The following is a 22,694-nucleotide window of genomic DNA, read 5'->3' on the forward strand; positions in this document are numbered from 1 at the left end:
CCTAGTCTTCTGACTTGGGAAGTGATGATGCCATTAACCAAATGCAGGTACAAAGGGAATGGGCAGGTTTAAGTGTAGCTGGTATAAGAGCCGAGGAAGAAGGAAGGAGAGAGATCATGAGTTCACTTTTGGTCTTGAGTCTGAATGCCTGAGGAACCTTCAGATCAGGGACAGATCCAGCTTTTGGAGGGCCCTAGAACTTCTACAATTTAGAGTCCTTCTTTAAGAAAGCTGGTAGGAAATTACAAATACCTAGGTAGGTACTGGACCTTGGGAGGGGCCCCTGCAAGGGAGGGTCCAGAAGCTTAAGTTCCATTAACTTCTGGTGACTCTGCTTCTGTATAACAGCAGAGGTCAGGCTCCTTGAGATCTGTCTGTTTCTGTCTCTCATGTCCCCTGCTCTATCTTCCTTGATGTCAGAGAGCTACAAGTTTCTTTTCTCTTAGGCTTGGGGTGGTCCCCGTCTTATTTAGACTGGTGGAGCTCATTAACATTAATCCGAAGGTTACTTTAATGTGATGTCTAAGAAGGCCTATGCTGTGTCTTCTGACTTTTCCGTGGAAAAGGTACCCTGTTTTCACTGTCTTTCTAATACACAAGAGAAACTGAAAATAAAAGCCACAAAGGGCTTGTGTGGAACGAAGGGTTCAGTCTCTTATCAAAACCCATGACCAAAAGGGGATAGTGCTATTAAGTATATTCCGTTTAGATTATCAGCAGGAATTAGTAGCCACCTATACATGGCACTGTAGTACTTCCAGCTTTGAAAATGTTTGGGCTAACTATTTTACCTAAAGCCTCTCACTTAGAACAAAATCTTTTAAACCAAATTTAAATTGTTTTCAAAGAAAGATTCTTAAAAGTGGTTTCACAAAAGCCAGTAAATACAAGGCAGCACAGTTAGATAGGTGTCCCAGTGATACTGACACGATGAGTTCTGTAGCAGTAAGATGGGAACGGAGATGAGAACTCTAGAATTGCCGTTTAGTCTGTCTTCGACAGCTCCTGCTGAAAAGCCTCTCCTTGCAGAGAGATACTTGCTGACAGCACCAAGGACAAGGTTTTATTTGGGGAAAGTGTCCTGGCTCCCCCTGCTGCGCCTTGGCCTTTGGACCTGCCGCCGGAGTGCTCATCATCTGGGTAGCGCCCACCGCCCTCCCCCCTGCTCCAGAATTCCACCTCTGCTCCCCTTGCACCGTCAGTCTCCGCGTGTGAATGATCTCAGCTAGATGTGAGGCTCTTATCTGATTAAAACATTCACACCCTGGTATAAATAGCTAACAATTATATCTGCCAAGGGCTGTTTGCATTTTAGAGGGGAGTTTGCTAACTAAGGGTAGCACTGGAGGTGATCATGGAAGATTTTGGAGCAGTTTGTCATTCATTTCCAAACTGCAGAGCGAATGGAGTTTGTATGCCAGTGAGTCCGTGTGTGAGTTCAGGTTTTTGTTTTGGTTGCAGGAGGAGGATGCTTTAATTTCATTTTTCTCTTTCTTCGCTAAGCCACAGTTTTCTGTGTGTAGTTATCTAGAGGAAATTTCAAATGTTTAGTTGGGGAGGGTATGAGATTTTTAGTGGTGGCCTCGGTGGTGCCACGTGTAAGCCACTCCAGCTTCTCTAACATGGTCCCAGAAAGTTAAGCTTGGGAATCTAATAATACCTTGCTCTGAAAAGCTGGCTCCTACTCCTGTGAACTGAAAATACCTGCAGATTGTATTACTGGGCCTAAAACCCTGGGGTCTTGTAAAGACAGGGCATTAAGATGTTGCTTCCTCGTTCAAATCTATGACCTGCTGGTGTTGTCGAGTCTGAGTATAGCATCAAGTGCTACATCTTAAGGACGTAACAGGGCAGGAGAACATCCAGAGAAGACCTATGAACATGACCGCCACATATGTGTGACCTAAAGTTGGTGGTAGAAGCCCCCTGCTGTGTCTATTCTCTGTCAGAGCCTTACCTCAGACCAGATCCTCCTGCTTTTACAAATCTGATCTGGGGGTTTGGGTAGGGTGGGGTATATAAAAGTGGGCACATTGTCGTATTTTTGGTTTCCCTTTTCCACTGAAAAGAGTGGGATTTCACTCATTCTTCTTTGCCAGATTAACAAATGAGTGTGCGTTAATGGTTTTTGGGAACGTCTGTGCAAGAGAGTCAGTGCTGAATTTCTGTTTTTGCTCTTCACCTATGGAATTCAACCACCTTTTAGACTGGGCTGTTGTGTTACAGGATGCAGGCCACTGTCCAAATCATACTCTCTTGTGACCGGTATTGTAAAACAAGTGGAAACTCTGATAGTTCCTGCAGATGCGTGTTTATCTGAAAAAATGCTGGGCACTGTCCAAAGGGAAAGCAGACAGTTATGCTCTTAATTTTGAAAACAACCTCTAGCTGCACCAGAATCTTAAAACTTTTCATTTTTATAATTTCTGATTACCCTCTGTTAAGAAGAAAAACATTCAAAATTAAAAGAAACATGAGGATAGGTTTTTGGACTGCTCATGTTATCTGTCCTACAGCCCCAGACACGGAGGACTTGGCTAGAAACAGACAACCAGAAAATTCAGGAGAAGGCCAGATGATCTTGAAATAAGCAAGAAAGTTCATCATTTAAGAATTCCTTCTATTGGGAAATGAATTTTAAAAACAACAACAAAACTTAGAACTAGTTTTGCTCTTCTAATTGAAAAAGAGTTGTTTTGTTATCCTCTCCTTATCCATCTTCCAGAGACAGAGAGAGAGAGAGAGAAAGAGAGAGAGAGAGAGAGAGAGAGAGAGAGAGAGAGAGAGAGTGTGTCTGTGTGTCTGTGTGTCTGTGTGTCTGTGTGTGTGTTTTATAGCTATTCCTATGAACCTTTTTCCAGGTCACACACCCACCCTCTGAGCCTGCAACAACAAGATTAGTTAGTTGGAAAAACTGTTAAAGGAACTTGGAGAATTGCTACATTAGGTTTTCCAGAGAATACTTGGGCCATTTATTTCCAAAATATACTATGTATGAGCTTCTAGTGCCAAACTGAGTTTGGGTTAGATCGCCTTATCAGGAAAGTGAAAGGGAGAGTCGATGCACATCTTCGACTGTCCATTCCTATCCACCCTGGTATCTGTGTTTAGATGGCTTATATAGTAAAACTGATTCTCAGCTTGCTTCTCCTTTCCCCCCTTTCTCTCCTCCTTCCACCCACAGAGACATCGTGGCTGTCTTTCACTACCACCCACTCACTGTGTGTTCGGAATTGCAAACTAATTTTGATAACGGCCCTGAGTGAAACATTAGGAAGATGAATCTCAGATCCATAGGCAAATATAGATGGCTTTGCATCGTCCACCATGATGGACAGTGTGCTCCATCACCGCTGTCCACTACTGTTTTGGAAATAGTGGAGCGTAGTCTAATCTGAATGTTGGCAAAGAGTTTATGTGCCTAGAGTTTAAGTAGCCGTGTTAGCAGCCCTATAACTTCCGTTTAGAAGGTGTTACTCTTACTCTATTGGGTAGGAGATAGACTGGGAAGAGTGCAGTTGGGTGGGGAGTTAGGGAGGTTGGTCTGGAAGGAGGAGGTGCTGACCAGGACCATGCTTCCTGAACCACACGTCTTTCTTCATGGATTTTACCAAGTCCCTTAGGTCAGAAATTCTTAAGAATACATTGGCCATGTGCCTCGGGACTCTGCCTGTGTGACTCAGATGGAAACTGAGGCTAAGCGTGCTGTTAAGTGCACTAGAGGTTAGAAAGGGCTCATCGCATAATTGGTGACAGGCTTTTTCCATTTGTCTCTCTGCCTGAACAAATGATCAGCCCTTAGTTGATATTGAGTGGGTGAGCACAATTTGAACCATGAGGGTGGGGTGGTTCCTACCTCCAGGGGCTTCTATTTCATTTGGTGAGATGAGATCTGTATGCATAGGTGCGTGAGTGCCCAAATCGTGTCACACCTTGTGTGACTTTTCTCCGGTAATACATCTTTCACCACACTCCATGGCTCTACTGCCCACCCAGGTCCAGAGACAGCTGTTCTCAACCTTGACCTACTCACGGAAGACCAGCCATGTGCAAAGGAAGAGTGGAGGAGGGCGTCAGGTTGGGCGCTGAGTTGTAATTTTACCACCATCTGGGGGTATTTCTAGAGTCTGGCACATATCTAATAAAGCAGATTGGCCTCTGCCTGAGAAACTCCTCAGGACTTTAGCAAAGAGGATGCTGGGGATTTATCAGGGGTTTGTCCTGTGGGTAGAGGGTGCACTGGGCCAGTACCACACCTATGCAGAGCAAACCCTCCCTGTGAGATTGGAAGACAGCGTGCTTCCTCCGTGGAAGTGTTTTCTATTTCATAACAAAGATGCACAAAATTAGGGGATGTCTGGAATATTCCTGACCACTCAGGACTTACCATCTCATCCTGCTGAGCTGTGAATCAATCAGCAATGCACAGAGAGAGGGAAAGTAAAGTCCCAGGAAGAAACAGTGAAGGCTGAACATGGCAATCCCTGGAAAATACCGAAGACCCAGAAGTGGGCCCTGTGGATGTGGTGAGGGGGGCAAATGCGGATGGAATGGCGAAGGCTGTTACACAAATGGGTGGTTTTGAAGACAGGTCTTGATGCACGTTGCTGCTGATCTGCTTTTCCTTCAAGTTGATAGGAACCTAGTGATCAACCAAGAGACAAGTTATCAAAGCCCTTGAGAGAGGTTCTCCTTATAGAGTTTTTAAAGGCAAAGCAACTCTGAGGTCAGGGGCTCAACATGACTGAGAATGTTAAGTAAAAAAGATTTTATTTACAAATTCGAGCCAAATCGGTGAGTTCTTTATTATGCCAAGTTTTCGTATCACTCCTCTATAGGTGTAGGGATGGGGAGCTGTGCCTGGTTACCAAGTGGAGAGTGTGAAGTTATCTGCGGGGGGCCTCAGCTAAGCCGTTTTTGCTCTGTTCTATGTCATCACCAAGACATCCGGCCCCTTGAGCAGCACAGTCACACCCTAGTAAGTAGGTGTGTTTTTGACTGAGTGCCCTATGCAAGTCCGCGTTTCCCATTCAGAGGTTGTGGAAAGGGGAGCGTGCATCTTTTCCTCTTTTCTTCTTGTTAAGCCGGCTGAGTAATGAGCACAGAGTGGGCCTAGCACAGACGGGAACTGTTCTGGGTCTCGGAACACTCAAACATTTTTTTGTGGAATTCTGGTGCTGTTTGCTTTCCCATTGACAGAGCAGGTTAATTCCAAGTTATTATTATAGTAAAACATACAGATTTACTTAGGAAATTACATAAATTAAGTGTTCATGGTCATCCTTCTGTAAAACAGTAGCCCCTGATCAGTGCGGACGGGAGGTCTGGGCCAGGTTGCTTATTTTCTGGAGCTACCGTTTTCTTGCTTATAAAGAGAAGTTCGGATTAGATTATCCTTTCCAGATCAGAAGTTCTTTGATTTTGAAATTGATTATTGGAGTGTGTTTGTGTGTGTAGAGAGAGAGATCATCAGGTAAACTATAAACCATAGTCCAATTGGAGTAATACATGGAAAGTTAAGTAACTATCTGATGTTAGTCTTGTTCTTAGCTCAGGGTGACTAAAGAAGTTATAACCTAAGTCAGCTAATGGTGAGATCCTGTTGGTACTCAGGATCTGGAAAAAGATGTGTGACCTCGTTTGTACCATGACTGTAGTGTGGGTAAGGAGGAGGATTTGTAGCCATTACTAGCGGCACCTGTGTTACTAAGGACTCTGTCCTGGGCCAGCATCCTCTTCTTAGGTGATGTCATTTACTTTCATTGTTTTAGCCACCACCTGCCTATATGTGGTCTCCTACTGTATCTGCACCTGAAGCTTTGTTCTCATCCCCATGCACTAAAGGCCATGTGTCATTTTCTGCTTAAAAGCTTTTAATGGCTTCCCATTTAGCTCAGGCTAAACCACATGATTCTTAACATATCTATCAGCATGATTTGTACTCTGCTTACCACACGAGGTTCATTGTGAGCTTCTCTCCCCTGGACCATTGCACTGAAACCACTTGGGCCAACTTTCTGCTCCCTAAAGGAGCAAACTGTTGTGCCTCAGAACCGTTGTACATGCTGTCCTCCCCGCCCTTGTACTAACTCAGTCCTTTTGACTTTCACTCTTCCTTCTAGCCATAGCTTAAGAGTGTCTTCCTCAGAGAAGGCTCATTTGAACCTCAATTAGTTAAGCATCTTCTGTTTTTCTTTCGGTGCACTTATCACAACTGCACAGTTGAGAGGAAGGAACAAAGATAATGAATTAATTGACTTGATTAGGAATATAATTGAAAATATTTATATAATATTACATATGTGATCATATATAAATTACGTAATTATGATACATATAAATATAATTATAGGGTGAATACACTGAACTCTCTGGACGTACATTCCCTTGTTGCAGAAGAAGATTTTACATTTGAGGTAGGGCCGATATATCCTCTGATATGATTGGTGCAGGCTTTCTAACTCTTAGCACTGTTAACATTTTGGTCTGGAAAATTCTTTGTTGTTAGAAGCTGTCCTGTGCACTGTAAGATGGTTAAAGAATCCCTAGGTGCCAGTAGCATCCCCTTTCTACAAGTTGTGACAACCAGAATGTCTCCAGATATGCTAAATATCCCCTGGAGGTAGGTAAAATCACCCCCAGTTGAAACCACTAGATTAAAATGAATGATGCTTCAGGTTAAGTCTGTAGTCTGAAAGGCAAACATACGAAACAGGCCCAAGATAGGTGGCAGAAGGTATCCATCTACGCCCGAGTTCCCATCCTGGGCAACAGTGTGTGTGCCCTGCTTCTGTTGGAACTCATGCAAGAAGCCCTTCACCTGCAGTAGGGATTTCATTCTGGACTTTCCTGAAGTATATGAAATTTAGTTCACTCATTTTTTTCTTTTTTTTATCTTGAAGCACCAATCTAATTCTTTAAGAGCTAACTCACACCCACCTTAGAAGGGAGCTAGGTGATCACCCATCAACTCCCGTGAGCGTTAATTGCCTCCCTCCTAGGTTCCTAAATGCTGGTCCTCAGATCATGATAAATCTTTTTATGATTTGTACAGAAATGAGAAAAACGAAGACAATGTAGTGAACTTTTAAAGATTTAAAAGCTTTTAATAACAATTCTATGATTGCCATTCCTAGTTTCAGGTATGTTTGTTTGTATGCGTTTTAGTAGCCTTTTTTTACAGAACAATGGTAGTGGTTTTATTTATTTGGGTTTTATATTTTAGTATTATCACTTGGGAAAATAAATGTTGGAAACCTGTGACAGTGCCTTGATTAAAAAAATTGATAACATATATGAAACTTTTTCTACAAGGTTGTATGTGAATAAAGGATATCAAGCTGGTGTCTTCTCATATTGCAACTTGATGTTAAGGTGTACTGCTGAAAGTAATATAAATTTTTTTTCTCTTTGAGGTAAAACCAGTTTATTCCATTGAATTTTTGACATAAGCAAATTCCATGTCTTATTTATCTAATTCTAACTACAGTGAGAGAAAACATTTAATAAACTTTTTTTTTAGCAAATTATTTTAATTGCTTTTCCCCCTCTAAATGATCATAAAGGGGCCATTAGATTTTCTTACAGAGCAAAGAACATATTTAGCTCAAACAGAACTCTCACTCCTTTACCATTAGAAAGAAAAACACTAAAATGTTTTCCCAGCATGCATTTGGATATAGTACAGTTAACACGCCTGTTTCAGCATCTTGCACCTAGCAACCTGTTTTCACCGTTTAGTTGTTACGTTGCCTGTATAAATAAACACTTGCAGTAGAGATGGAAGTTTGGTATAATGATAAACTAGGCAATGATTTCATAGAATCTTGTTCACAGTGATAGGTATTATCTATCCCAGGGCCATATTTTACAGCTACTCAGAGGACATTAACATCTGGCTTATAATCTAATTGAGATTTAAAAAAAAAAAAAACTTTTTTTGTTTGTTTGTTTTTGTCAGTCTTGAGTGGGAAGGAGGACACTCAGAATTCCATTGGAAAGGATTCGTAGTAAAGTCGCGGTGTTCCTCACAGTCCTTCCTAAACCATCACAAGCCCATCTTTCTTCCATCATGATGTGTGTCAGTGCTGGTTGCTTCTCTCCAGGACCATTAGACATTCATATCTGGCCAAGTTGAGTAGTACCTAGTTAAAATACTAGACACTTTTTCTCTGTAAATTCTATACTTTTTTCCTAGGAACACATTTCTTTTTATTTCCACATCTTGTCTCCCAAAGGTTTCTGTGAAGTAGATTGGAGGTAACTCTGCACAAACAGCGGTTATACAGCCGTTCGACTGTTCCTCAGGTCACGTAACAAGATTAAAATAAATGGGCGGTCGATCTGAGAATTATGATTTTGGAGTCTCACACTTGGTCCATAATGGTCAAGTTACCATACTGCACCTCTGTCATTTTCCCAGGATGTTTGTAGGTAATTGAAGTATTAGCAGATATTCAGATTTACTTTAGAGTAATTATTTTTATTGTAGTATATGCTATGGAAAGGAAAGCTCTGCTTTAAAGTTCTCATTGAAGATGCAGAATTCAAACTCCTGCCTGCTGAGTACAAGACGACCTTCCTCGCCTTTTCTCCCCACACTCCTTTCCCAGCCCCAGTGGTGCTTCTCCACTCGCTGTTCTCTGAACACCTTATACTCTTCCAACCCTCCAAACATTTCCGTATATGGTCGTTCCTTTCCCTTGCCTTTGGTTCTCCTCACTGCTTGACAAAGTCTTGCTCGTCCTTTAAGACTTCGCTTTTCACGGTGTTGCTCCCTGGACTAACAGCACTTGAGACCTTGTTAGAGATGTAGATCCTCAGCTGTGCTCCAGACCTCCTGCACTGGAGGGGTTGGGGGAAGGGAGACTGACAGCAGCTCGAAGGAGAGCCTGGGGGAGACATGGTGCCCGTAGAGGGTCAGCACTCTCACACGGACCTCCTCCCTAGCCATGCCATCGCAGAGCGGGTTAGAGGGCCCAGCAGTCTGTATATTAACAAGCTCTCTGAGTGATTCTGACACAGTGGAGTTTGAGAACTACCATGCTAAGATACCTCTCACATGGCAACTATCTCTAAAGAGTATCCTGACAGTTCTTTTACAGGTAGTCATCCCTCTTGTCAAAGTACTCTTTCTTAGTGTATTAACTAGTCAACGTACTTTAATCGCTATAACCAAATAGCAGTAGCTTAACACTATATGCGTCTTTTTTTTTTTTTCACTTATGACAAGATCCCATTGGGTATACACTGGGTGGTATTCCCTGAGATGATTCAGGAATCTAGTTTCCTTATGTCCATAGCTCCTTGCCTAGGACCTCCTTGGAGGCCTGTGGAATCTCTATGTTTAGCAGGCACACAAGTAGAGAGAGAGTGTGCTAGGATGATTGTGCACCTTATTTTATTGTTACCATATTTTTCTTATATTCTTTTGGCCAGAACCAGATCATATAGTTTCAACCCAACTGTCAGGGAGTGTGGGAAATGTGATCTTTCTCTCTGCCCAGAAAGCGGAAAGAGGATCGGGGAGCATCTAGCCTAGCACAGTCCAATAAAAATACAGTGCCAGCCACATATCGAATGTTATATTTCTCTAGTAGCTGCATTTAAAAAAGTAAAAGGAAACAGATGAAATTAATTTTAATAATATATTCTATTTAACCCTGCATATCCAAAGTATTATTCAACATGTAGTCAATAAAAAAAATAAGGATAAGATATTTTACATTCTTTTTTTCATTTTTTTAAATTTCATTTCAGAGCCTTCGAAATCCAGTGTATGTTTTTCACTTATTTCATTTTTTCATTTTTTTTCATTTCATTTCAAAGCCTTCAGTGTATGTTTTTCACTTATTTCATTTTTTCATTTTTTTCATTTCATTTCAAAGCCTTCGAAATCCAGTGTGTGTTTTTCACTTAGAGCATATCTCACTTAGACTAGACAAATGTCAGTGTTCAATAACCCCAAGATACTAGTGGCTATCATATTGGACAGCACAGGGCTAGCAGGTCACCGCCATGCTTGGTATTGAAATCACTCCTTTACATTCCTCCGTTTATTCTCTCACTGGACCGTGCATTTCTTACATCTCATTTCTATGTGTTCCTTACTTCCCAGTCTGTGCACAGTGCCTTGCGGTTAAGAAATGCTTGCTGAGTGATTGAGAAGGAAGGGAGTTAATGCATGAATATGGGAGAACATTTCTCTTTGCTCTTTTTACTACTTAGTGAAAGTTCCTAAGATGTTTTCTTTTGTGGTAAATGCTGGTTGCACGGAGTATGACAAAATTAGTGTTAACAATGGAAAGATAAAGCAAACCTAATTATCTGTGGCACTAATATGTATCACTGAATAGAGGAAAATTTGTGTTGAAAGGAACTTGAGGTCTACGGCCATGCCACCCTGAACAAGCCCAATCTTGTCTGATCTTGGAAGCTAAGTAGGGTTGAGCTTGGTTAGTACTTGGATGGGAGACCACCTAGGAAGACCAGGTGCCGTAGGCATAAAAAATAAAAAATAAGGGATTGTAAGCTGACAAGGTTCTTGCAATCAATCTATGAGGTCAACCAAGGGTTGCCTCCCTTAAAAAAATAAATAAATAAAAAATAAAGAACTTGACCACCAGATAGTTTGATGCCCACATTTGATGGACGTGTGCCACCCACAGAAGTGGAAACTTGGAGGTTGCACATCAGCCCTGGGGAGCTGGTTTTGTTAACACTTTTGGTTGATTCTTTTTCAATAAATTTAGAAGTCCTATGTTCTCTCTCAATTAATGAACACATATTGTAGTATAAGCCATAGCCGCAGCTATTTCAAAATGGTGTTGAGGCAAGTGTTAGCATAGTCTTATTTAAAAAATGCTGCCAAACAAAATTTGTTCAAGTATTTTCGTTGTTAATTTTAACTGGCTTTTTTCCAAGTCTCAAATATGGACTAGGAAAGCTCATGGAAGTTATATCAGTCCCAGTGTATAATCTGAGTACATTATAATACAAAGAGATTCTATTTAAAAGGAAAGTAATTGTACTTTAGGCCTGTAATATTGGATAGGTTTGGTTTTTTTTTTCTTTTTTTAAAAATCACTGGCCTAAGTGCAGTGAATTGTGGAGGATGCATATGGCGGATGTAACTTTGGCATCTTATTCCTCTTAGCCGGGGAGAAAGGAAATCCTTAGAAATGCACATTGCCTTTCTCTAAACAGATTGTTTCATTGCTTTTAGTTAGGGACATGGGTCACAGATGTGAACTTCAGTGAGAGCTTATAGCTCAGATGGCAAAGAAGTAAGTTGTTTGTGAAGGGATTTTAGGCAGCAAAATCATAGGGTGGGTTTTGCTCTACATTCTCTTTAGGAAAGTATACTGCTAAGCAAGTGTTTAATTACTTGGTCACACCATTAAAAATACCTGAGAGGTGCGTGAAGTTTGTATTGCTCCGGAAGTCCTTTCTTATTGACTTGAACGGTGTTTTATTTTAGCAGGGGTGGGGGGAAAAGAACAAGGTAGGTGGGTAAAGGGTAATTCTGGTGGAAGAATCTATCCACAAAGTTGTTTTTCTAAAAAGTCAAGCTAAATAGAAATGATCAGTCATCAATGAGTTGAAACCTGCCATGGCATTTTCCATAAGTCTGAGGTCCTGTGGAGCAGCGGTCTCTCACCTTTACAGCACCAGGGACCGGTGCTGTTCTTAGAATCTAATAATACTCGATGATCTGAGGTGGAGCTGAGGTGCTGATGCTAGTGCTTGGGAGTGGCTACAAATACAGATGAAGTTTTACTTGCTACTCACCTCCTGCTGTGCGGCCCGGTTTGAATAGGCCACAATCTGGTACCTGGTCTACACCCTGGGGGTTGGGGACCCATGCTGTGGAGGACAATAAACTTTTTGGCCTCATCCCCAACCTGCCCTCAACTTTCTGCCAAATAGTCATCTGTCATACCTGTGCAGAGACATATTTGAGGACCCATCCATGTTTCCTTGTATTGGATCTGAGTTTAAACATCAGGGTGTTCTTCCTAAATCTTTTAAATTATTAAATTAAGATCAATGAATCTCGTATATAGATAGATGAAAGCCTGCAGCATTGGTAACACTGGGGGAGCCATTAAAAATACAGATCCCTAGGTCTCAGCTCAGGATTCCAGTTCAGAAGTTCTGGGTGGGGGTCCTGGAGTCTGTGTAATACAGAGGTGAGCAGGCATTTGGCAGATTAAGATCAGGAGGTGGTAGGAGTGGACATTTCAGGTCGAGGGACATTTCTGCAGGCATGAAGGTAAAGCATGAGGAGGCAATATATATTTAGTGCTCTTTGTGCATAAGGCTTGGGGCACAGGTAGTGAGGAGGACAGGGGAGACCATGGAGGGTCTGTGTGCCTTGTTACCCAGCAGGCCATGGGGTGAGGGGTTGTCATGAGGGAGTAGCACGGTTTAGCATGTGGAGAGACTGCCCTGCTCTGGGAGCCAGATCTCCAAGTGTTACTGTTTGTTTCTTCCTTCCTTCCTTCCTTCCTTCCTTTGGGGAATTAAAATAAGAGGAAAGTCTTCTCCTTTGCTTTTGCATTTCCTCTTTCTCTTACTCTGTTCCAGACTTTGAATCATAAAGAGGTTTCACCTATGTGTGAACAGCAAAGAAAATAAAAAAGGTTTCAGTAATGTGAGGTTTTGGTCCTTTGCCCAAATTGCACCTGTATTACTTAATCTTCTAAGGAAGAAGAACTTAGGTTGAGCTTAAGTTTTAAATCTTTCATGTCGTGGGTAATATCTGAAGATCTGGTTACTTGTAGACCAGTTGTAAAAAATAGATGATCTTTATTTTTATGGTAAAAGCAAGTAAAAATGACCTTATTAATCTGTTTAAAGTCATTTATCCACGTAATAGTCGTGTGACCTTGGACTTGTTCTGTGACCTTGGGCTAATTCCCTAACTTTCATGCCTCAGTTTCCTATCTCAGGGTTGATGGAGAAATAAATATACTGCTGATCACAGTGCCTGGCACAGAGTAAGCCTTTGCTGAGCAGAGCCATATTGGAGCTTGAGGCCAAAAAAAAAAAAAAAAAAAAATTAGTAATACCGATCCTATATTTATTTCAAGTTTTGATTTGTTTATTATGGCTTTTTTTGGTGTTAACTTTGATTTTTTATTTGAGTATTTCATTAAATTTTATTTATCTTAATTTCTGAGTTTTTAGGGCTCCCTTAAATTTTGTTCCTGAACTGAATGCCTCACTCACTTCCCCCTAGTCCCAGCCCTGGAGGAAGCACTGTGTATGTATGAGGTAGTTTGTTGACCTTATTTAAAAATTTTTTCCGAATAATAATAAATAGCTTTAAAGGTTTTTAAAAAGTATTTAATTTAAAGTAATTCATGTTTATTAAGGAGTGTTTAAAGATATAGATAAGTAGAAAGCAGGGACTATAAAAGCCTTTGTTCTATATTTCAGACACACCACTATTAATGTTAACTTTCAGTTTTAATTTCCTGTTATCGTCCATTCTAATATTTTCAGGCCTTAGGAGATTCTCTAATATTCTTTGTGAATGCCCTAAAGATATATATATTCAAAAGGAAGATAAAACTATGTTTGAAATAAAACTTAAAATACTCTGATCTATTTAATTACCAGGTTTAAGATTAATTTTGGAACAAAGCTCCAAAGTATAACTATGTGAACTTAGGGTAAGCTATTTAATTTATAAGAGCACCAGTTTCTATAAATAAAAACACCTAATTATAGTGTTATTACTCTTATATATTTTATTATATGGGTTAAATTGAACTAAATTAAATGCACATGCTTGTGACGTGCCTAGCACATAGTAGGGACTTGGAGAATGTTTTCCTTCCCCACTTTTGCCATTCTTCAATTCGTTCATTCTCTTCACTTTCTTCTCCCCTTCTGTGTTGAAATTCTTGTGTGACAGTTACATAAAAAACAATAAATCAGTATTGATGTCTAGATTTAGATTTTGGCAAAGCATAAATGGAAGTGTGTGCCGGGAGAGTTCCTAAATGCTCTATGTCACATTAGAAGCCTTGTTTGTTTTGTAATTATTTTACCTGCTATTTTTGAATTGACAGAGAACCTTAAGACCTGGCTCCTCTTTGTGGACAGGCCAGTGGAATGTTCATAGCCACTGGTGTTCCAGTGTTCAGAGCTTGATTAAACATTACCCTCTCTTTTAACCACACTTTTCCTGGAAGAGTTCTTTCCCTTGCTTGAGAGAGGAAAGCTGAAGGCTGTTGTGTCACATGTATACTCCTTCGGAAACATAACAGAAGTAACACTGAACTGTTTAACAACTTTAATAAAGGACCAGAGGTGGCTACATCTTCATCACCATCACGATCACTATCACCACAGCCTTCCTCATTGATCTCTAAGGGGTGTGTGTGTGTGTGTGTGTGTGTGTGTGTGTGTGTGTGGATTTGGTGGAGAAGAGAAGGGAAGGCTTTGATGGCCTTCCTTGACATTTGCCTTCCCCGCTTACTGTGTTTGTATCTCCAGTTCTGGTCACCTTTATTGTAGTGTGTCTATGGAGAAGATCATTTAGTTTAGTTACATATTTTTACAGGCACTCGGGGAAAGTGTGATCTGTCGGGATGTGTTGCCCAGGAATAACGGTTGAGTCTCCTCAAACTCTCTAGCTTTGTTTCTATTCCTTGGCAGTCTCTTAATTTCAGGTAGGAAATCAGTCACAATGAGCTGGGAAGAAGTGGAAGGCAGCAGGATGAGAAGGGATGTATCATCTCTGCTGCCGATGAGTTCATCTTATGGAATGGACTTCATCTACTGCTTTTTAAAAGAGGGGACTTCCCAGCTATTGTTGTAAATGATTGTCTTTTAAATGCAAGCTGAATTAAGCCAGAGGGTCTAGGTGAGAGTCATTTTGCTAAATTTCCTCATAGTGAACTTCCCCCTTGTAGCCTGGGGTAGTTTTCCTTTTGCAGAAGTAGGTGTCCAGCATTTGCCTGGAGGTCCATCTTCTCTTCTTCTCCCCTGTTAGGTAGGTGATGGCCATGAACTCTGACACCAGGAAATAGAGCCATGCAACCTCTGACAACTTGTCTCATCTCTATCATCTGTAAATCTAGATGGTCCACTGGCATTGTACTTTATAAATATTGATGGAACTTGCTTTAAGTAAATTTAACGTACACAAATAAAGATTTGATAAAATCCATAAACTTGGAGGGTGGTTAGTTGCTGTTTTCATTAGGTTGCTTTGGGAAGTGGATATGGGGAGAAGTGAAAGAATGGACATTTGTTTTCCATTAATAATTGAATGTGTCATTTTATTTAGAAAGAAAAACTCTAGTGCTTTTTACAAAAGGTTTTGATTGTTTTTCTCACCAAGCATGCATTCTCTGGCCCTTAACCTTAACATTTGCCACACAGTGAGGAAAATTAGAAAATTCTACTCCATGTGAAGTCCTGTGAGGCTTGGGTTTGTGATTAGTCAAACCAAGGTGAGACAGTTTTATTGTGTATTCTATAAGCAAACATTTATGGATTGCCTACCGTATACACTGTACATAACCACCATCTGTCCCCCAAGTTCTTAAAGCTGACAAAGAGATAAAACATGCTGGAATAGCTCTAGTAAGGTTGAGGCTGTGCGGCAGGCTGGCTGGGGTTTGGTAACTCAGTCTGGGAGTTTCATTTCCTGAGAAAAATCCCAGGCACATTATGTTTTCCTTGGCTTTGTAAATTTCCATCTCTAAAACAAATCATTCACAGTGCTGGCTGAATTATCATTATTGTGATTAAAATAAATTGACAGTTTTCAGAAAAACTATTGGTGTCTAGGGTATAAGAGCTCTATAGATAGACTGAGAAGATTCTGACTCTGTGGTAAATTCATTCATGAATGTTTTTTGATTACCTACCCTGTTTTAGGATTTGGGAATAGAGCAGTGAACAAAATACAAAAATCTGCCTTCACAGAGCCTCTTTTTTTGTTTCTAATTGTGGTTAGAAAGACATTAAAACAAGTAAGAAAAATAGAATAGAGACTACCTGATAGAAGCTATGGAAAAATGGAAGCAGAGAAAGGGGGTATCTCCAGTGGCAGTCGGCTGTCTTTACTAAGAAGCTTCTTGAACATTTGTGACTGCAGGCAGTGTTTCTTCACACAGTGGGACACATTCATTATCTACTTTGGTCTTGGGAATGAACAGAATTTAGCTAGGATTATAATAGTGGACATTCTGATCCATTTTCCAGATGAGGGAACTGGGCGCCCCAGTGGTGAAGTCACTGTCCTAAATCCACACAGCCGGTACCTGAGAGTGGTCTGCAGAATGGAAGGATGCTCCTGTCTTAGTTTCCTTATATGAAAACAGAGCCTTCTTTAGGACCTATTCTGACACTCTTCCTTCTTCACCAATAGAACATCCTTTAGTTCTTCTGCCAGACTCTCAGTTCTTCCCCTGCTCTGTTGGAAATGAAAATCTGACACATTTAGAAAAATATACACATTTTAGTTTTTGTATTTTTCTCTTGTGTGTAGTAGGGCAATACGATTTTGAAATGTTATCATTCCATTAAGGTGGCTTATTTTTCTCTAGATGTCATCAATAAGGGAAGTTTTAATAGTTAATATTAAGACATGTAGACATTTTTTGGTCTAAGTTCTTCATTCTTCAGGTGAAGTCTGTGGGACCCACAGAGGGGAAGTGACTTTTGTAATATGTAGCTGTTGAGTTGGGGCTAAAACCTCAGTGGGAACTTTTTCTATACCGTTATATAGCAGTTTAGTGTTTTCATTTATTTACAACTATAGAAGTAATAAATGCTTTTGAAGAAAACTTGGGAAACGAGTTTAGAGAAAAAAATTAATAGTCTCATATATCAGAGGTAATCAGAAGTCATGTTTTTCCCCCCAGACTTGTTCGTGTATATAATTGTGGACATTTTTTTTGTATCATTAATAGTTTTCAAAAAACAATTTTTATTGGTAATATTATTTATTCTGTTTTGGAGTGGTACTTGATTGGCCATGGGTTGTCAGCTGGGCATTGGGCTTCATGTAATGACCCATTTGCTGACCTGGCTATCCATCAACAAGCCAGTGGACTGCAGGTGTTGACACAGCTGATTGCCATCTAATGTCTGTTTATTTAACTGAGGCTTGGTGTTTAAATTGCTGTTATCTTTACCTAAATAGAATTGAAGCTGCTAAAGGGTATCTAAAACTTTGGGTGGCTCTCCAGCTTATCTCTCTGGATCTTAGCTATTTTGCTCTGCAAGTAGAGGGTCTTCCTTGGTCCCCTCTCTAAGAACTAGGTGAACTCCAGAGGCCTCTCCTCAGAGAAATCACAGGAACACACAATTTTGAGTGTGATATTAGAGGGTTCATGGACCACTTTCTCCTCAGTTCACCCTTGGATTCCAGGCTAAGAAACATTAAACTAAATGATACTGCATATTCTTTTTCTGTGATTATTTTATTAAAAATCTGACAAAAATGAAGTGAGCATCAGACTTTATATCGGAATGTATTTTTTTACATTAACTCTTCTAACAGGTCCCAAGGGTCTGATGTAGAGACCTCTTTCCTCTCCAACATCCACCTGCCCCCACATCTCTTCTCTTGTCATCACTCCATCCGGTCTCTGCCGTAACTGCTTATCATTTTGCTCCCTGCATGTGTCGCCTCTAATCCTGTCCTGTTTTGCTGCCGCTCGTGCCTTCTATGTACCATATTTTTGTTTTTCTCAGCAGAGCAGATCATTTTCCTGATACCTTTTCCTTGGCCAGCAAGTTGACCAGCGCTGTGGAAAATATTTAGTTATTTGTTTCTTCTCGCAGCTTTTCTTAATTTTTACTTACTGATTCAAATTTTCACAGAACACGAGAAAAAGAATGATTACTTGGGAGGAGAGATGTAACTCTGTGTGTGTGTGTGTGTGTGTGTGTGTGTGTGTGTGTTTATTTAACATTTATTTATATATATATATATCTAAGTCTCTACTTCAAAATATATGTGTATGTATACTTTATATATTTAAATATACTTTACATATACTTGAAAGGCATATATATAATTTAAAGTACTGATATATATAACATGTATGCTTTTAAAGTTAATATTAAGTATCCTTGTGATACGCTAAGAGCCCCTAATAAGTAAAAAATTCCATTAAGTTGAGATAATTGATATGTATTCTTCGTGTGGTTATTCGTTATATAGTTACTAGCTATATAGCAAAATTAATTTTCAAATTTTATATAATTCATTGCTAAAAACAAGTTTATTTGCACTTCTTAAAGGTTCAGCTCAACTGTTTCCAAGTATATCTTTGTCTTAAAAAATGTCTAGCAAGTTATGCAGAATAACATTTTCTTAGCTGGGAAAAAGGAATGTTTTAATTACTAGTAAATGGTCTGTTGGGTTTCAGTTTATGAATAGTTAAATGCTCTGCCTTAATTTGGGCCATTAACAAATGAAAATATATGCATATTTTTACAACTACTAAATTTCACTTTAGGGCTAAAGATAACCAGGGACACAAAACTGACATAAGCATTCAATTCAGCAAATATATTTTGAGTGCTTTCAGTACCAAAGATGCTAGAGACTCAAAGGTAGTTAAAATTTAGTTTCTGACCCTCATGAATTTACAGTGTCCCTGAAGAGTGCTGCACTACCTTTTAGTAGGCTGTGAAAAGCTCCTAAATAGAGGTAAATAAGAGTAATGCCAAGAGGATTAACAAGAGAGGGACTAATTAATTCTGGCTAGAGGATCAAGGACATCTTATAAGGAAGGTGCTATTTAAAGTGGGTATTGAGGCATGAGTAGGAGTCCTCTGGGTAATAGGGTCCTATAGCTTCTTGCTTTTCAGAATGTGATGGAACTTCATCTTGTGGAAGGAGGAAGATGAGGGCTTTAGAGTCTGAATTCAGCCTTCCTCAGAGCAAAAAAAAAAAAAAAAAAAAAAAATTGCCCTTGGAAAAAAATTTAAATTTCCTATAAAGTTTTCATGGTTTTGTGTACCCAACCTGTATAATAATTTGTATGAATATTATAATCTGCGAACTAAAACCCACACGAAGAAGCATTCATTTCATCCTCCTTCTGAAGTGTTCCTACTTCCACACAGGGTTTACTCCATTCTGTTTTAACAATGAAACTCTCTACCCTTAATACGTGTTCATAGATGTGTTATTGTAAGAGTTAGAGAAGTTAATGTGTGAAAGAACTCGAGATTGCTGGATAGTAGGAGCTCAGTAAATGGCTGTGGGTTTGAATCCAGAGGTCTGGCTTATATCTTGTTCTTTGAAGTGTTGCAAAGGAAACCTTGGCTGCCTATTTCCTGTCCTTCTAAGGTGACATTTCCTCTTGTGGCTGCTCTGACCAGATGTCATTCTTATGTTCTCAGATATCCATCTCATGAACCCCCTAGAGAAACCACATCCTACTCTGAGGCTTAGGTTCTGGAATTAAATGCGGTACCATGTGATTCCCCTTAACAGTCAGATTTCTAAGCGTTGGTTTGTCCTACAAGAGCAGAACAGAGCAAGGACACCTTCTAATACCTGAGAAGTTGTGTAGAGGGAAGGCTCACAGTAGTATGTTCATTCCTCTAGGTTGTGAGAATTTCCTTCTTCCATAAGTTGGACCCACTCAAAGGTGAGAGAGTAGATGTCTGTCTTGCTCTCAGAATTGCTTTCCTTTATCTGGGATTTAAGTATAATGCTCTGAGCCGGTGGTGAGAAAGCTGTGTGAACCTGGCTGCTGCATTTCCTATAAACATGTCGAGAACCTTCTCTATTACATTAATCAGTCCCGTTTTATGTAAATCTCTGTGTGAGAAAATTTTTTAAAAGTTTACTTGTTTTACAGCTTGTTGTTTTCTTCTTTTGATGATATAAATTATGGAACTGGACATGTTTGCACTTTAGTTCTAGCTACCTGGACGCTCCAAGCCAATTTAAAGCTTTTTCCTTGATTAAAATATAAATTCACTGATAAAAATTTTGGAAAATATAGAAAAACTTCAAGAAGATGCCTGTCTCATGGCATGAACGCAGGGGTTCAAAACGACTGTTGGAAGGCAGTTGTCATAGTTAAGCTGCAAAGAGGGACGAACAGTTGATTTTGAATTACTGAACTACCTCGTAATGTGTTGTAGCAACACAGCTGGTGGAATTGTCATTTTAGATCACACAGCCGAAGTCCTAAATTTAAGAAAGATCACCCCTGGTTAAGAAATTGGGTAGTTTTTTAAAAAATTATAGAAATTGGTAATTTTTTTAATGGACCCTTCATACTCTTGTGACATAATTAATGTCCACACTCAGCAAGTATTCCTGGTGTTCGAGTGGCAGAGGCCCTCATCACAGAGGAAGGAGAACAGGAGGCCATAGGGTGCCATCTTGGCTCCCCTGTTGTCACTCACCCTCACTCCAAACCTCCCAGTTCCTTTAACTTCAAAGCTGGAGACTTGTCCTATACCTGATATAACAGTTTACATATTTCCCTGGGTAGTGTACTTTACAGCACCTACTGTTGCTAAATGACATCTAGTTCCACTTTTTTTACTTACCACTTCTATTATCGACTATTACTAAATCCTCCCTGATTTTAGGAGCATAAGCAGAGTAACTGGGAAAAGTGCTGCAGAAGCCCAGGAAGTGCAGATTAATATCTAACCCCATTTTAATGCCCATTTTTCCTCTAATTTTTAATAAATCCCTTAACACTTCTTAATCATTTCCCAAAGAGATTTTTTAAAATAATTTAAAAATAAGAGCATTTACCATAATATATGATTTCCTATGAAAATATTTGATGACCTTGTCTTTCTGGCACAAAATAATAGAGAAATTAAGTTTTGCATGCAGAGTGGAACTCTTTCTTTACACCTACAGCCATGAGGTGCAGGCCATGGAACCCCTTGCTGGTTGCTCTTCTTGGCTTTGATCGTCAGCCAAGCATTTGGTGTTTAGCCATAACACGAAGGAAGGCATCCGGACACAGTAAGAATTTTAGAACACCCAGATGACCTAACTGTCTCTCCAGCTCCATGAGCTTCAGATTTGAAGTAATTATAAAGGAGTCTAACTGTGACTGTTTTTTTTTTTTTTAAACACTGCACTATTTTGGTTTGGGTTGATTTGGCCCACGCCGTGTGGAGCAGACACAATGAGGCCGGTCTTTATCGCAGAGGCAGCACACTGTGTATTGTACAGTTCTGGGTTTGTTTTCCTTTGGCCGGGGAGCGGGAACCTCCCATTTTCCGAGCAGTAGTAACACCCCTAGAGGCTGGCCCTCACTGGCATGCCCTCCCACCCCCGTGGGCTCTGCAGACCCGGCCAGCAGGGCTGACCACTTGTGCCTGGGAGGCCAGCTTCCTTTCCTCCCTCGGGCCACTGGCATGCGTGTGCCTTGCACAGCCAGGGACTCGCAGCTGTCCCAGTTGCAGACGTTCTGACTTGTGTGTTCTCAGCTGAGAATGCAGGCTGATAAATGCAGGACTAGTTGTAGAGGTGTCAGAAAGGAGCTGGTGATTGAGTCCCCCACGCAACGCAAGAATGCAGCTCAGGGAGAAGTGGAGGCAGAGAGCCCAGTGCCGGTGCAGGTAAGAGGGGCTCATCATCCATGGCATTTCTGCCGCCTTCCCCACACAGTGCTTTCACTGTGTGGGCACTTTGTGCCCTCTTGCCCTTTGTTTGATTTTAAAACTTGCTCTCCCTGTCTCTTGTGAACTCTCCTCTCCCTCTTTTCCTGTAGACTGTCTTCTGTCTCGGGTTCCACTTTGATTCTTTGTGAGGAAAGATACGTTGACATTTTGTGGATGAACGTGGCTTCCATGAGGTTTCTTTGTATAGAACAACTATGTATTGTTCAAAGTTACGTCCCACCTAGCTGCAGCGTTGCCGAGTGTACACCCCGGGAGGCACACATTAGTTGCCTTCTCTGGGGTTGAAAAAGATGTCCTTTGCAAAATTAAAATGTTTTTACGTTATGTATTTGTTATTGTGAAAATGAGGAAGATGACATTGGGCTTTTAAGGAACATAACTGTTGAAGTAATATGTGTTCTCACTCGCTTTAACGGGTTTGCCTTGAACAAGTAAGTAGGAAAAAAGCTAAACTTCGAACCAGTTGATAGAAAAGTTCCTATTCTTAACATTAGCTAAACTCATAGCAGTTTGGATAAATTCAAGTGCTTCAGTAGACTCGGTAAGGGAGGAATGTGAAAAGTGGTCGTGTTATCATCAACGCGTAGGTTGTGCTTTTCTCTCGGAATTTCTCTAGTACAATAAAGGCACATACTTTTTTAAAGCAAACTGCAAAAACCCACCAGCATGCACTGCAGAGGGGACAATCGAGCCTTTCAAATGATCTGTTAAAGGGATTGTTAAACTAGTATTTTGTGATTTTATATAGTGATTTTTTAAAAAGAAAAACAGGTTCAATTGCTGTTATCATAAAGTGTTTAGTTAATTAACTTAATTTTCAATTAATGCCTTTAAGAATCTGAACTTAGACTTAATGGATTTGATTTGAGTTAAACTGCTTTCCTCTGTGACATGTGAGACTGCCTTATATTGTACTAACTTCACAATTATGTTGCTGAGAAGGTCAGTAAAGTATGATGGGCTTTTTCACTGTAGATTTTCATCTGAGAGACTTCGGTCCCTACCCCAGTATATTGTTTAGAGATGTTGTTCATTATCTTGGA

The 22,694-nt window shown here is 40.2% G+C and overlaps 1 protein-coding gene and 1 pseudogene across 28 annotated transcripts in view; both read left to right on the forward strand.

The window, feature by feature from the left end:
- Positions 1–22,694, forward strand: part of DOCK9 (dedicator of cytokinesis 9) — a 236,178-nt gene that overhangs the window by 70,854 nt on the left and 142,630 nt on the right. For 4 of the 28 annotated variants that reach the window (XM_036228846.1, XM_036228845.1, XM_036228855.1 and 1 more), the window contains exon 1: positions 21,463–21,588. The exons of 21 other annotated variants lie outside the window; for them this stretch is intronic. In XM_036228846.1, coding sequence (XP_036084739.1) covers positions 21,463–21,588 — 126 coding nt within the window. Of the gene's footprint in view, positions 1–20,754; positions 21,589–22,694 lie in introns of those variants that run through there. 3 more of the 28 variants (XM_036228851.1, XM_036228859.1, XM_036228838.1) reach the window with 2 other exon arrangements.
- LOC118609446 lies at positions 10,385–10,503 on the forward strand (annotated as a pseudogene).

The sequence above is a fragment of the Rousettus aegyptiacus genome, unplaced genomic scaffold, assembly GCF_014176215.1.
Source record: "Rousettus aegyptiacus isolate mRouAeg1 unplaced genomic scaffold, mRouAeg1.p scaffold_m13_p_11, whole genome shotgun sequence".
Lineage (NCBI taxonomy): Eukaryota > Metazoa > Chordata > Mammalia > Chiroptera > Pteropodidae > Rousettus > Rousettus aegyptiacus.